The sequence below is a fragment of the Nerophis lumbriciformis genome, linkage group LG39, assembly GCF_033978685.3.
Source record: "Nerophis lumbriciformis linkage group LG39, RoL_Nlum_v2.1, whole genome shotgun sequence".
Taxonomy (NCBI): Eukaryota; Metazoa; Chordata; class Actinopteri; order Syngnathiformes; family Syngnathidae; genus Nerophis; species Nerophis lumbriciformis.
In genome coordinates this window covers 1302501-1318983 of record NC_084586.2, presented here as the reverse complement: position 1 = coordinate 1318983, position 16483 = coordinate 1302501, and the positions used below count along the sequence as shown (strand labels likewise).

At 34.9% G+C, this 16483-nt stretch overlaps 1 protein-coding gene across 2 annotated transcripts in view; it reads right to left on the bottom strand.

Annotated features, from left to right (window-relative positions):
* The window catches only part of LOC133577710 (paired box protein Pax-2a-like), a 118973-nt gene that overhangs the window by 40154 nt on the left and 62336 nt on the right, over window positions 1-16483 (bottom strand). For both annotated transcript variants that reach the window (XM_072912731.1, XM_061931688.2), the window contains exon 7: window positions 1429-1543. In XM_072912731.1, the coding sequence (XP_072768832.1) occupies window positions 1429-1543 (115 nt within the window). The remainder of the gene's footprint in view (window positions 1-1428; window positions 1544-16483) is intronic.

Genomic DNA, 16483 nt, shown 5'->3' with positions numbered 1-16483 from the left:
TATGTATATATGTATGTATATATGTATGTATATATGTATGTATGTATGTATGTATGTATGTATGTATATATGCATATATGTATGTATGTATATATGTATGTTTATGTGTATGTATGTATGTATATAGGTATGTATGTATGCATGTATGTATATATATATATATATATATATATATATATATGTATGTATGTATGTATGTATGTATGTATGTATGTATGTATGTATGTGTATATATATATATATATATATATATATATATATATATATATATATATATATATATATATATATATATATATATATATATATATATATGTATATATATATATATTTTGTTGTTGTTTTTTTTTTTTTACTTTATATGGACAGATAGACCGGAAATTGATCTTGAGATTTCCTGTGAGCGTTAATTAAAAAAAAATACAAATATTAATAATATATGATTTATTTAAAAAAAATGTTTAGAAATCAGACTTATAGTCAGAAATACAGTACTTTATTAATCCCTGGGGTGAAGTTATGACTTAGAGACCCTTTTGGGTCCCCGGTAACAAAGTCCTAAAGGTTAAAAAAAAAACAATCTTTAAATCTTATTGGTCTTGATAATGAACAATATCAAAATAGTGCCCGCATGTTTTAATTTTTTACTTTAAAAAAAAAAAAAGTTTGTCCAGCCCTGTATTAGATTTGTAATTTGCTTTGTTTAGCATATATTGATTGAACCTACATTAGTATCTTTAATGTGCAGAATGTGACAAACTGGCCTTCACTTATTGCAGTTTGGACAGAGTTTTGCATGTGGAATATTTTATTTTTTTTGCGTGCAAGCAATCGGACAAACAGCTTATTTTCCGTGGCGGGTGGGGGGGTGGTTAATTCCCAACTTAAGTCTTCTCCGTAATAGCGACAAGCGACAAGAAAGCAATATTTCAATTAGCTGGGCAATCATTAAGTGTGACAAGGAGGGGGGAGGGGGAAGGATTGTTTGTAGGGTGACACGGGAGGGTGAAGTAAATGATCACGGTGTTAGAGTGAGGCGGCGGAGGTGCCAGAGCGTATTTACCGAGGCACATTACTCGTGTTCACCAACCCCCCACCCCCCACCCCTTTCTCCGCACTCGCCACCTTTCCAGGTGACAAAGTGAACAAATCACAGCGGCACCCGGCCAGCGGTTGCTGCCGCCCTGATGAATCTGATCTAGTGACACCCAAAGGACCTTGCCCGACCATGACTGAACAGTCCCCCCTTACCCCGATTCCACAACCGCTTGCTCAGCAAAAGCGCGCCCTGGCGACAGATGCTACGCTGCTCGTCAGATAGATGTCTCCCCGGGCCAAGAAAGGACATGAAATACTCGACTTGTTGGTGGACTCTCTTTTAATGTTCAAGCATGTACAGTTGGCGTGCGGCGAGGGTCTCGATCTTACCTACTGGGTAGCTTTGCGACACGCTGGGGCCCAGGTCCGGGTTGGCGTTGGACGACAAACTGGGCTTGACTTCGTCCAGGCTGGAATTGAGGCCGGGCAGCGAGTACTCATTAGCCTGGGAAGCGGACAGTGGACTGGTTACACAACAATACGCCTCCTGCCTTCATGTGCGGCGCTATGCGTTTGGTGTGAGGGCGTGTGGCACTCCAAGCGTATCATGAATGTATTTGCCTATTGTCTGGGAGGAAGTGGGCTTTTTTTGGCGGGGGGGCCTGAATGGGACGCCGAGGCGTCAGCTGGGCCCTTTGTGACCGACGCGCTTTGTTGCCCGTGCGCCATGTGGCCCTACAACCGACTTACACGTTCAGCTACACTATATAGGATAGGATTCAGTCATTGCAACAAGTACAACGAAACTATGTTTTCAGCACAAACCCGTTCAAGATTAGACCAGTGGTTCTTAACCTGGGTTGGATGGAACCCTAGGGGTTCGGTGAGTCGGCCTCAGGGGTTCGGCGGAGGTCAAGACACACCCGACTCATCGTGTAAATACAAACTTCTCCCTATCGGCAACAGCCGACTGATTTGCAGGTGTGTCATTTGTTGTGAGTTTATGCACTGTGTTGGTTTTGTTGTTTGAACAAGGTGATGTTCATGCACGCTTCATTTTGTGGACCAGTAAAAAAACATGGTAACACTTTAGTATGGGGAACATATTCACCATTAACTAGTTGCCTATTAACATGCAAATTAGTAACATATTGGCTCTTAACTAGTCATTGTTAAGTACTTATTAATGCCGTATTCGGCATGGCCTTATTATAACCCTAACCCTCTAACCCTGACCCTAACCCTAACCAAATAACTCTAAATTAAGTCTTTATTACTTAGAATTTGTTCCCCTAGTGTCTAAATAACTCTAAATTAAGTCTTTGTTACTTAGAATGTGTTCCCCTAGTGTCCAAATAACTCTAAATTAAGTCTTTGTTACTTAGAATGTGTTCCCCTAGTGTCCAAATAACTCTACATTTAGTCTTTGTTACTTAGAATATGTTCCCCTAGTGTCCAAATAACTCTAAATGAAGTCTTTGTTACTTAGAATATGTTCCCCTAGTGTCCAAATAACTCTAAATGTAGTCTTTGTTACTTAGAATATGTTCCCATAGTGTCTTAATAACTCTAAATTTAGTCTTTGTTACTTAGAATATGTTCCCCTAGTGTCCAAATAACTCTAAATTAAGTCTTTGTTACTTAGAATTGGTTCCCCTAGTGTCTAAATAACTCTAAATTTAGTCTTTGTTACTTAGAATATGTTCCCCTAGTGTCCAAATAACTCTAAATTAAGTCTTTGATACTTAGAATATGTTCCCCTAGTGTCCAAATAACTCTAAATGTAGTCTTTGTTACTTAGAATATGTTCCCCTAGTGTCAAAATAACTATAAATTAAGTCTTTGTTACTTAGAATATGTTCCCCTAGTGTCCAAATATCTGTAAATTTAGTCTTTATTACTTAGAATATGTTCCCCTAGTGTCCAAATAACTCTAAATTAAGTCTTTATTACTTAGAATATGTTCCCCTAGTGTCCAAATAACTCTAAATTAAGTCTTTGTTTCTTAGAATATGTTCCCCTAGTGTCCAAATAACTCTAAATTAAGTCTTTGTTACTTAGAATGTTCCCCTAGTGTCCAAATAACTCTAAATGTAGTCTTTGTTACTTAGAATGTGTTCCCCTAGTGTCCAAATAACTCTAAATTAAGTCTTTGTTACTTAGAATATGTACCCCTAGTGTCCAAATAACTCTAAATTAAGTCTTTGTTACTTAGAATATGTTCCCCTAGTGTCCAAATGACTTTAAATTAAGTCTTTGTTACTTAGAATGTGTTCCCCTAGTGTCCAAATAACTCTAAATTAAGTCTTTATTACTTAGAATATGTTCCCCTAGTGTCGAAATAACTCTAAATTAAGTCTTTGTTACTTAGAATATGTTCCCCTAGTGTCGAAATAACTCTAAATTTAGTCTTTATTACTTAGAATATGTTCCCCTAGTGTCCAAATAACTCTAAATTAAGTCTTTGTTACTTAGAATGTTCCCCTAGTGTCCAAATAACTCTAAATGTAGTCTTTGTTACTTAGAATATGTTCCCCTAGTGTCTAAATAACTCTAAATTTAGTCTTTGTTACTTAGAATATGTTCCCCTAGTGTCCAAATAACTCTAAATTAAGTCTTTGTTACTTAGAATTTGTTCTCCTAGTGTCCAAATAACTCTAAATTAAGTCTTTGTTACTTAGAATGTTCCCTTAGTGTCCAAATAACTCTAAATGTAGTCTTTGTTACTTAGAATATGTTCCCCTAGTGTCTAAATGACTCTAAATGTAGTCTTTGTTACTTAGAATATGTTCCCCTAGTGTCCAAATAACTCTAAATTAAGTCTTTGATACTTAGAATATGTTCCCCTAGTGTCCAAATAACTCTAAATTTAGTCTTTGTTACTTAGAATATGTTCCCCTAGTGTCCAAATAACTCTAAATGTAGTCTTTGTTACTTAGAATGTGTTCCCCTAGTGTCCAAATAACTCGAAATTAAGTCTTTGTTACTTAGAATATGTTCCCCTAGTGTCCAAATGACTTTAAATTAAGTCTTTGTTACTTAGAATGTGTTCCCCTAGTGTCCAAATAACTCTAAATTAAGTCTTTATTACTTAGAATATGTTCCCCTAGTGTCGAAATAACTCTAAATTAAGTCTTTGTTACTTAGAATATGTTCCCCTAGTGTCGAAATAACTCTAAATTTAGTCTTTATTACTTAGAATATGTTCCCCTAGTGTCCAAATAACTCTAAATTAAGTCTTTGTTACTTAGAATGTTCCCCTAGTGTCCAAATAACTCTAAATGTAGTCTTTGTTACTTAGAATATGTTCCCCTAGTGTCTAAATAACTCTAAATTTAGTCTTTGTTACTTAGAATATGTTCCCCTAGTGTCCAAATAACTCTAAATTAAGTCTTTGTTACTTAGAATTTGTTCTCCTAGTGTCCAAATAACTCTAAATTAAGTCTTTGTTACTTAGAATGTTCCCTTAGTGTCCAAATAACTCTAAATGTAGTCTTTGTTACTTAGAATATGTTCCCCTAGTGTCTAAATGACTCTAAATGTAGTCTTTGTTACTTAGAATATGTTCCCCTAGTGTCCAAATAACTCTAAATTAAGTCTTTGATACTTAGAATATGTTCCCCTAGTGTCCAAATAACTCTAAATTTAGTCTTTGTTACTTAGAATATGTTCCCCTAGTGTCCAAATAACTCTAAATTAAGTCTTTGATACTTAGAATTTGTTCTCCTAGTGTCCAAATAACTCTAAATTAAGTCTTTGTTACTTAGAATGTTCCCCTAGTGTCCAAATAACTCTAAATGTAGTCTTTGTTACTTAGAATATGTTCCCCTAGTGTCTAAATGACTCTAAATGTAGTCTTTGTTACTTAGAATATGTTCCCCTAGTGTCCAAATAACTCTAAATTAAGTCTTTGATACTTAGAATATGTTCCCCTAGTGTCCAAATAACTCTAAATTTAGTCTTTGTTACTTAGAATATGTTCCCCTAGTGTCAAAATAACTATAAATTAAGTCTTTGTTACTTAGAATATGTACCCCTAGTGTCCAAATAACTCTAAATTAAGTCATTGTTACTTAGAATATGTACCCCTAGTGTCCAAATAACTCGAAATTAAGTCTTTGTTACTTAGAATGTTCCCCTAGTGTCCAAATAACTCTAAATTAAGTCTTTGTTACTTAGAATATGTACCCCTAGTGTCCAAATAACTCGAAATTAAGTCTTTGTTACTTAGAATATGTTCCCTTAGTGTCCAAATAACTCTAAATTAAGTCTTTGATACTTAGAATATGTTCCCCTAGTGTCCAAATAACTCTAAATTTAGTCTTTGTTACTTAGAATATGTTCCCCTAGTGTCCAAATAACTCTAAATGTAGTCTTTGTTACTTAGAATGTGTTCCCCTAGTGTCCAAATAACTCTAAATTAAGTCTTTGTTACTTAGAATATGTACCCCTAGTGTCCAAATAACTCTAAATTAAGTCTTTGTTACTTAGAATATGTTCCCCTAGTGTCCAAATGACTTTAAATTAAGTCTTTGTTACTTAGAATGTGTTCCCCTAGTGTCCAAATAACTCTAAATTAAGTCTTTATTACTTAGAATATGTTCCCCTAGTGTCGAAATAACTCTAAATTAAGTCTTTGTTACTTAGAATATGTTCCCCCAGTGTCGAAATAACTCTAAATTTAGTCTTTATTACTTAGAATATGTTCTCCTAGTGTCCAAATAACTCTAAATTAAGTCTTTGTTACTTAGAATGTTCCCCTAGTGTCCAAATAACTCTAAATGTAGTCTTTGTTACTTAGAATATGTTCCCCTAGTGTCTAAATAACTCTAAATTTAGTCTTTGTTACTTAGAATATGTTCCCCTAGTGTCCAAATAACTCTAAATTAAGTCTTTGTTACTTAGAATTTGTTCTCCTAGTGTCCAAATAACTCTAAATTAAGTCTTTGTTACTTAGAATGTTCCCTTAGTGTCCAAATAACTCTAAATGTAGTCTTTGTTACTTAGAATATGTTCCCCTAGTGTCTAAATGACTCTAAATGTAGTCTTTGTTACTTAGAATATGTTCCCCTAGTGTCCAAATAACTCTAAATTAAGTCTTTGATACTTAGAATATGTTCCCCTAGTGTCAAAATAACTCTAAATTTAGTCTTTGTTACTTAGAATATGTTCCCCTAGTGTCCAAATAACTCTAAATTAAGTCTTTGATACTTAGAATTTGTTCTCCTCGTGTCCAAATAACTCTAAATTAAGTCTTTGTTACTTAGAATGTTCCCCTAGTGTCCAAATAACTCTAAATGAAGTCTTTGTTACTTAGAATATGTTCCCCTAGTGTCCAAATAACTCTAAATGTAGTCTTTGTTACTTAGAATATGTTCCCATAGTGTCTTAATAACTCTAAATTTAGTCTTTGTTACTTAGAATATGTTCCCCTAGTGTCCAAATAACTCTAAATTAAGTCTTTGTTACTTAGAATTGGTTCCCCTAGTGTCTAAATAACTCTAAATTTAGTCTTTGTTACTTAGAATATGTTCCCCTATTGTTTAAATAACTCTAAATTTAGTCTTTGTTACTTAAAATGTGTTCCCCTAGTGTCCAAATAACTCTACATTTAGTCTTTATTACTTAGAATATGTTCCCCTAGTGTCCAAATAACTCTAAATTAAGTCTTTGTTACTTAGAATATGTTCTCCTAGTGTCCAAATAACTCTAAATTAAGTCTTTGTTACTTAGAATGTTCCCCTAGTGTCCAAATAACTCTAAATGTAGTCTTTGTTACTTAGAATATGTTCCCCTAGTGTCTAAATAACTCTAAATTTAGTCTTTGTTACTTAGAATATGTTCCCCTAGTGTCGAAATAACTCTAAATTTAGTCTTTATTACTTAGAATATGTTCCCCTAGTGTCCAAATAACTCTAAATTAAGTCTTTGTTACTTAGAATATGTTCTCCTAGTGTCCAAATAACTCTAAATTAAGTCTTTGTTACTTAGAATGTTCCCCTAGTGTCCAAATAACTCTAAATGTAGTCTTTGTTACTTAGAATATGTTCCCCTAGTGTCTAAATAACTCTAAATTTAGTCTTTGTTACTTAGAATATGTTCCCCTAGTGTCGAAATAACTCTAAATTTAGTCTTTATTACTTAGAATATGTTCCCCTAGTGTCCAAATAACTCTAAATTAAGTCTTTGTTACTTAGAATGTTCCCCTAGTGTCCAAATAACTCTAAATGTAGTCTTTGTTACTTAGAATATGTTCCCCTAGTGTCTAAATAACTCTAAATTTAGTCTTTGTTACTTAGAATATGTTCCCCTAGTGTCCAAATAACTCTAAATTAAGTCTTTGTTACTTAGAATTTGTTCTCCTAGTGTCCAAATAACTCTAAATTAAGTCTTTGTTACTTAGAATGTTCCCCTAGTGTCCAAATAACTCTAAATGTAGTCTTTGTTACCTAGAATATGTTCCCCTAGTGTCTAAATGACTCTAAATGTAGTCTTTGTTACTTAGAATATGTTCCCCTAGTGTCCAAATAACTCTAAATTAAGTCTTTGATACTTAAAATATGTTCCCCTAGTGTCCAAATAACTCTAAATTTAGTCTTTGTTACTTAGAATATGTTCCCCTAGTGTCAAAATAACTATAAATTAAGTCTTTGTTACTTAGAACATGTTCTCCTAGTGTCCAAATAACTCTAAATTAAGTCTTTGTTACTTAGAATGTTCCCCTAGTGTCCAAATAACTCTAAATTAAGTCTTTGTTACTTAGAATATGTTCCCCTAGTGTCCAAATAACTCTAAATTAAGTCTTTGTTACTTAGAATATGTACCCCTAGTGTCCAAATAACTCTAAATTAAGTCTTTGTTACTTAGAATATGTTCCCCTAGTGTCCAAATAACTCTAAATTAAGTCTTTGTTACTTAGAATATGTTCCCCTAGTGTCCAAATGACTTTAAATTAAGTCTTTGTTACTTAGAATATGTTCCCCTAGTGTCCAAATAACTCTAAATTAAGTCTTTGTTACTTAGAATATGTTCCCCTAGTGTCCAAATAACTCTAAATTAAGTCTTTGTTACTTAGAATATGTTCCCCTAGTGTCCAAATAACTCTAAATTAAGTCTTTGTTACTTAGAATATGTTCCCCTAGTGTCCAAATAACTCTAAATTAAGTCTTTGATACTTAGAATATGTTCCCCTAGTGTCCAAATAACTCTAAATTTAGTCTTTGTTACTTAGAATATGTTCCCCTAGTGTCAAAATAACTATAAATTAAGTCTTTGTTACTTAGAACATGTTCTCCTAGTGTCCAAATAACTCTAAATTAAGTCTTTGTTACTTAGAATGTTCCCCTAGTGTCCAAATAACTCTAAATTAAGTCTTTGTTACTTAGAATATGTACCCCTAGTGTCCAAATAACTCTAAATGTAGTCTTTGTTACTTAGAATATGTTCCCCTAGTGTCCAAATAACTCTAAATTAAGTCTTTGATACTTAGAATATGTTCCCCTAGTGTCCAAATAACTCTAAATTAAGTCTTTGATACTTAGAATATGTTCCCCTAGTGTCCAAATAACTCTAAATTTAGTCTTTGTTACTTAGAAAATGTTCCCCTAGTGTCAAAATAACTATAAATTAAGTCTTTGTTACTTAGAACATGTTCTCCTAGTGTCCAAATAACTCTAAATTAAGTCTTTGTTACTTAGAATGTTCCCCTAGTGTCCAAATAACTCTAAATTAAGTCTTTATTACTTAGAATATGTTCCCCTAGTGTCGAAATAACTCTAAATTAAGTCTTTGTTACGGTACTTAGAATATGTTCCCCTAGTGTCCAAATAACTCTAAATTAAGTCTTTGTTGGATTGCGCTCCCAACAGGTATAAAAGAAAGGGCATCTCTATCCTCCTTCAAAACCGCAATAAAAGTACACCTCCAGGCAACTTCAACCCCAAACTAACACCCTCCCCGGATTGTTGTTAATAATCAAATGTAAACAATCAAATGCAGATATTTTTCTTCTGCCTTCTGATCTCTCTCTTTCTCTCTATGTCCACTACTTGCTGTACAAGTCAGACCTACACTGTTCCAATATCCATTTCTCTGTTCTCAATTGTTGATGACTGATTACAACAACCAAACCTAACCCCCCAGCCCCTGAATTGTAAATAATGTAAATAATTCAATGTATACACCCTGATGATTATCTTGTGTGATGACTGTATTATGATGATAGTATATATCTGATAGTATATATCTGTATCATGAATCAATTTAAGTGGACCCCGACTTAAACAAGTTGAAAAACTTATTGGGGTGTTACCATTTAGTGGTCAATTGTACGGAATATGTACTTCACTGTGCAACCTACTAATAAAAGTCTCAATCAATCAATCAATCAATCAATCTATCAATCAATCAGAATATGTTCCCCATACTAAAGTGTTACCAAAAACATATAACTTTGTCTTGAATTTGAAAAAAATAAACACTTAATTTTTCACTAAAGAAGGGTTCGGTACCTCCAACAAGGTTAAGAACCACTGGATTAGACAAACAGAATGTGTCTGGGGGGGGCCGGTGTATCTATTTTTAGGAACACTAATACAAAACCTCACAATAATGTCTGATTGAATGCTAAAAACGGTATGACAAATCGCCTTAAAAAAACGTAATGAAATTTCACATTTTTCTATAAACGATAAAACACTGAATATTGACAAAATATGAATGTCACACCCCCTTTCGATCGACATATTTTACAATCAAGTGAAACGCAACAAAAATGCAACAAACGGTGAAATATGAACGCGAGGGTACACAATGAACCCACCTACAATCTGATATATCTGATATATCACTAAGCTTTAGAACTTTGTTGTGAAAATCTCATTCCGCGTCTGTGGAAATGCTTCCCGCCCACACTGTTTGTTGCCTCGTCTGAGCTGCTGTGACGTAGATGACCATAGTAACTAATTAGATGACCATAGTAACTAATTAGATTACCATAGTAACTGGTACGTATATCATCCATGAGCGCAGATTCCAACCATTGAAATACTTTGTATAGTTCAAGACTTACGGTCGTTAGAAAACATCACTGCACATCATAATGGTAAGTCTTGAACTATACAAAGTATTTCATTGGTTGGAATCTGTGCTTTTGCATGATATACTAGTTACTATGGTAATCTAATTAGTTACTATGGTCATCTAATTAGTTACTATGGTAATATAATTAGTTACTATAGTCATCTAATTAGTTACTATGGTCATCTAAGTCAGTGTTTTCCAACCTTTTTTGAGCCAAGGCACACCACCAGCAGAAATCATTAAAAAACGAAACTCAGTTGACAGTAAAAAGTCGTTGTCGCAATTGTTGGATATGACTTTAAAGCATAACCAAGCATGCATCAATATAGCTCTTGTCTCAAAGTAGGTGTACTGTCACCACCTGTCACATCACGCCCTGATTTATTTGGACTTTTTTGCTGTTTTCCTGTGTGTAGTGTTTTACTTCTTGTCTTGCGCTCTTATTTTGGTGGCTTTTTCTCTTTTTTTGGTATTTTCCTGTAGCAGTTTCATGTCTTCCTTTGAGCAATATTTCCCGCATCTACTTTGTTTTAGCAGTAAAGAATATTTCAGTTGCTTTTATCCTTCTTTGTGGGGACATTGTTGATTGTCATGTCATGTTCAGATGTACATTGTGGACGCCATCTTTGCTCCACAGTAAGTCTTTGCTGTCGTCCAGCATTCTGTTTTTGTTTACTTTGTAGCCAGTTCAGTTTTAGTTTCGTTCTGCATAGCCTTCCCTAAGCTTCAATGCCTTTTCTTAAGGGCACTCACCTTTTGTTTATTTTTGGTTTCAGCAGTAGACACCTTTTTACCTGCACGCTGCCTCCCGCTGTTTCCGACATCTACAAAGCAATTAGCTACCGGCTGCCACCTACTGATATGGAAGAGTATTACACGGTTACTCTGCCGAGCTCTAGACAGCACCGACACTCAACAAGTACACATCATTTGCAGACTATAATTACTATAATATTTTTTAACCCAAATAGGTGAACTTAGATAATCTCCCACGGCACACCAGACTGATCTAAGTCACAGCAGCTCGGACGAGGCACCAAGCAGTGTGGGTGGGGAGCGTTTCCACAGAGTGTCAGCCTGAAATGCGGGTGTTAGGGACAGACGCGGAAGGAGATTTTTACAACAAAGTTCTAAGGCTTAGTGATATATCACATATATCAGATTGTATATATATATATTTTTTTTACCCTTCGCATTCATATTTCGCTGTGTTTGTTGCATTTTTGTTGCGTTTCGCTTGATTGTAAAATATGTCGATGGAGAGGGGGAGAGGGGGGGTGTCGTTCATTTGTTGTCAATATTCAGTGTTTTATCGTTCATAGTTAATATTGTAAATCCCACATTCTTTATTTTCATGTACATTCTGGGTGTCCCGTTTCTTAAGGCGGTCTGTCATAGCGTTTTTAGCATTCAATCAGACATTATTGTGAGGTTTTGGTATTAGTGTTCCTAAAAACCTGATATATTTTTTTAGATCTTTAAGATGGAAACTGTAGCTGCCATTATGATGTGCAGTGATGTTTTCAAAAGACCGTAAGTCTTGAACTATACAAAGTATTTCAATGGTTGGAATCTGCGCTTTCGCATGATATGTTGTCAATATTCAGTGTTTTATCGTTCGTAGTTAATATTGTAAATCCCGCATTCTGTATTTTCATGTACATTCTGGGTGTGTCATTCAGAAAAAAAAGGGAAAATAGCATTCTGTTTTTTTGAAGCGGTCTGTCATAACTTTTTTAGCATTCAATCAGACATTATTGTGAGGTTTTGTATTAGTGTTCCGAAAAATAGATATACAGGCCCCCAGACATATTTTTTTCTCCTAATTTGGCCCCTCGAGTCAAAATAATTGCCAAGGCCTGCATTAAACCTTCACTATTTTATTCCTTTTTTTAATGTCGTACCTTAAACCAGTGGTTCTTAAACTGTTTTCACTAGTGACCACATAAAAAACTTACCACCATAATGGTATGGTATTATTATTCTTGTCTATTGTGAGCGAACTGTGGTGCTGAATTTCCCCCAGGGAACAATAAAGTACTTTCTATTCTATTCTATTCTCTCTATGACCAACATTACAATACAGTAGCGAAGTAGGCCTAGGTATTCTTTAAAAAAAACAAAGCATAGGTTTTATTTAACAAGTATATTTGTTATTTTTGGCCACTGTAACATTACACTACAGTTCGAACAGTAACACCATGTTTGAATATAGGAAAATAAAACACTGTACTTTAATCAAAGGATACCACTAGATGGCAGTTTGAGAATCGCTGCTTTAAACCATTTGTGTCATGCAGCTAGAGTTTGGTTGGCCCGCAGTCGGAGAAAATATAAAATAAAATAAAAATATGTAAAAATAAAAAAATAAAGAGCAAAAAGGCGCAATGTAATAAGAAAAAAGCTACAAATTTGTAACAAAATTTGAAAATAAGTATGCAGGAATATTTAGATTTTTTCTCTAAATGCTAAAAACAGACATTATGTATTAAAACTTAGTGGCAGCTTTGTGTTAAAAGTGACAAATTGTATTATTATTAGTTATTCATACCAAAAATATTAATGTTTTTGTCTTTTTGCTCTTTTTTCATACATTTTTACCGTCGTTTTTTTCCGACAATATGTTGCAGGCCGCACTTTGGACACCCCCGAAATAACCTAAACCGTACACTCCGTTACACTAAGTTCGGTCTTTAAACATATTTTTTCTGCTTTTTTTTCCCCACTTTAGCATACTTCTACTTTTCGTTATGCCAACCTTTGGCGGAAAAAGTTAGGACACCCCTTTTTCAAGTAACTCACTTCCAGGGTTCCACTAATTACGGCCACAATCAATTTCCACCGAATGGGAAATTAATTTCAGGGAAATAATCTGTTTGAGTCCATTGATTTTTTTCAGAAATAATGCATTATTTAAACGTTAAATACCTTGATGTTAGGGAGCAAAAACAAAACGTTAGCTAAAAGTAAGTACCGTATTTTTCGGACTATAAGTCGCAGTTTTTTTCATAGTTTGAAAAAAACTATGAAATTGCGTTTTTTTTCTTTCTTTATTATGCATTTTCGGCAGGTGCGACTTATACTCCGGTGCGACTTATACTCCGAAAAATACGGTGATAACAATTTCAAACCATTCTTTCTAATTTTAACACAATGTCTTTTATAGGCGTCAATTCTAATCTTTAAAAAAAAAATGTATGACTAAAAAAAAAAGTATCCCAAAAATATTAGGAACGTAGTGATCCGATATTAACGTCAGCTATCGGTCTGATATCAATAACAAAAAAAACAAGTAACGGATTGTATCGGCTGAGACAAGCAGGTTAACATCTAAATGTCCTCCAAAGAACACACACGGTTGGTCTTTTCTTCTAATTTCGTCAAGTCATTTAGAAAAGGCATGTCTAGGTAGGAGCTAGCAGCTACACAACAGCTAAGCACACAATAGTCATAAGTGTCCTTAATTGAACCGTATTGCAATTTAATTATTGATATTTGTCAACATAAACGAATATCAAATAATTATTGTTGCCAATTACTTACGCAAAGTGTCCAAGGCCTAAGCTAATTAGAACGTATCCAGTAACAAACGTGTCCGCATCAGTCATGATGATTTAGTTTACTTTATAACTTTTGTTTCCGCCCCTCTTTTTGTGCCCTTGTGGGCATTATCCTTTCCATCCTTACCCTTTCCATCCTTTGTAACTGAGCTACTGTGTGGAACAATTTCCTTAATGGATCAATAAAGTTTGTCTAAGTTAAAAAAACAAAACAAAACAAATATTACCACATCACTTCAACTTAAAGATGGCACAAGTCCACTCTAGACAGTTAAGGGTTTTTCATACTTATCATTGTTCTCTGTTTGACTTATTTCACGTGATCAAGCCTTTTCTGACAAAATAACACGAGTACATAGGTATGATTTGCGCCGCTATTGTATCAGATTGATATCGGAATCGGACAATACTGAAGGATCCATATTGGTATCGTGTTGAAAGTGAAAAAGTTGTATCCCTATGAAATATAAAATGCAAGTTTTTTGACTAAGAGAAATCATTTAATTATCAAACATTGCATGCGGCTCTTTAGCGCCGCCCTAGTGGCTCCCTGGAGCATTTTTTTTAAAAAAAGGGTTGAAAATGGAAAAAGATGGGGGGAAAAATAATTTTTTTGTTATAGTATGGTTTTTTTTTGAGGACAAACATGACACAAACCTTCCCAATTGTTAGAAAGCCCACAGTTTAATATGTTTGTGTGTATGCTTCACTGATGAGACTATTTAGTGAACATCGTTTTGTCCTACTCATTTCGGCGGTTCTTGAACTCACCATAGTGTGGACTGTGACGCAACAGTGTGTTTACATGTAAAATCTTCCACTCCTTCTTTGTCTCGTTTTGTCCACCAAACTTTTTATACTGTGCGTGAACGCACAAAGGTGCGCTTTTGTTGACGTTTTTGACTTGTTGCAGTGTCAATCAGGCAAATTTGGTGCGTGAATGCAAGCTAATCAATGCTAACATGCTATTTGGGCTAGCTGTATGTACATATCGCATCATTATACCTCGTTTGTAGGTATATTTGAGCTCACTTAATATCCTTTACTTTTATCCTCTTTGTGTATAATGTTGTTAGGCCACATTATCTTGTTTGTGTGCCATGTTGTTCCAGAACACAGCAAACATTACCTAGATTTTAATGAATCTATTAGAATAAGATTTAACTTGGACACACACATCTATACCTCTGGCCAGTCATTTCCAGGAGTTATCTATTATATAGTCTCTATATTGTGTAGTTATATTTTTATGGTAATTATTATTCTGTGACTGTAAATTGTTTGCTTGTTTTCTTATTGATGCTTTAACTTTTTTCCCTATCGTGCAGTTATAATTATATGCTTTCACTTGTACCGTATTTTTCGGACTATAAGTCGCAGGTTATTTCATAGTTTGGCCGGGCTCCAGTGCGACTTATATATGTTTTTTTTTACTTTTTTACTATGCATTTTCGGCAGGTGCGACTTATATTCCGGTGCGACTTATACTCCGAAAAATACGGTAATTGTATTGAGTTTGTGGACCCAAGGAAGACTAGTGGGTTGTTGTGGCAACCAGCTAATGGGGATCCTTAATAAAAAATTTAAAAAAAAATCAAATCTCGAACCTTCCAAGTAGCCTCTGATTTACTAATGGTTTCTAATGTTGTAAAAATGTGTAGAAAAAATATAAAATTTCAACATTTCTGTCAACGAAGATTTGCTTCAGCCTGCAACTCAGTCATTTTGATAGTAGGCTATTATAGCTAATATAGACACTTACGTCATGTGTTGCCTTCATTATAAGACTTATATGCGGCGTTTCATTTTTTGCGGCTCCCGACTGATGCGTTTTTTGTATTTTTGACATTTTTGGCTGCCGACTGGAGGCTAGAAATACAGGTAAAAGCCAGTAAATTAGAATATTTTGAAAAACTTGATTTATTTCAGTAATTGCATTCAAAAGGTGTAACTTGTACATTATATTTATTCATTGCACACAGACTGATGCATTCAAATGTTTATTTCATTTAATTTTGATGATTTGAAGTGGCAACAAATGAAAATCCAAAATTCCGTGTGTCACAAAATGAGAATATTACTTAAGGCTAATACAAAAAAGGGATTTTTAGAAATGTTGGCCAACTGAAAAGTATGAAAATGAAAAATATGAGCATGTACAATACTCAATACTTGGTTGGAGCTCCTTTTGCCTCAATTACTGCGTTAATGCGGCGTGGCATGGAGTCGATGAGTTTCTGGCACTGCTCAGGTGTTATGAGAGCCCAGGTTGCTCTGATAGTGGCCTTCAACTCTTCTGCGTTTTTGGGTCTGGCATTCTGCATCTTCCTTTTCACAATACCCCACAGATTTTCTATGGGGCTAAGGTCCGGGGAGTTGGCGGGCCAATTTAGAACAGAAATACCATGGTCCGTAAACCAGGCACGGGTAGATTTTGCGCTGTGTGCAGGCGCCAAGTCCTGTTGGAACTTGAAATCTCCATCTCCATAGAGCAGGTCAGCAGCAGGAAGCATGAAGTGCTCTAAAACTTGCTGGTAGACGGCTGCGTTGACCCTGGATCTCAGGAAACAGAGTGGACCGACACCAGCAGATGACATGGCACCCCAAACCATCACTGATGGTGGAAACTTTACACTAGACTTCAGGCAACATGGATCCTGTGCCTCTCCTCGATTTCCAAAGGAAATGCAAAATTTGCATGGTTGGGTGATGGTTTGGGGTGCCATGTCATCTGCTGGTGTCGGTCCACTCTGTTTCCTGAGATCCAGGGTCAACGCAGCCGTCTACCAGCAAGTTTTAGAGCA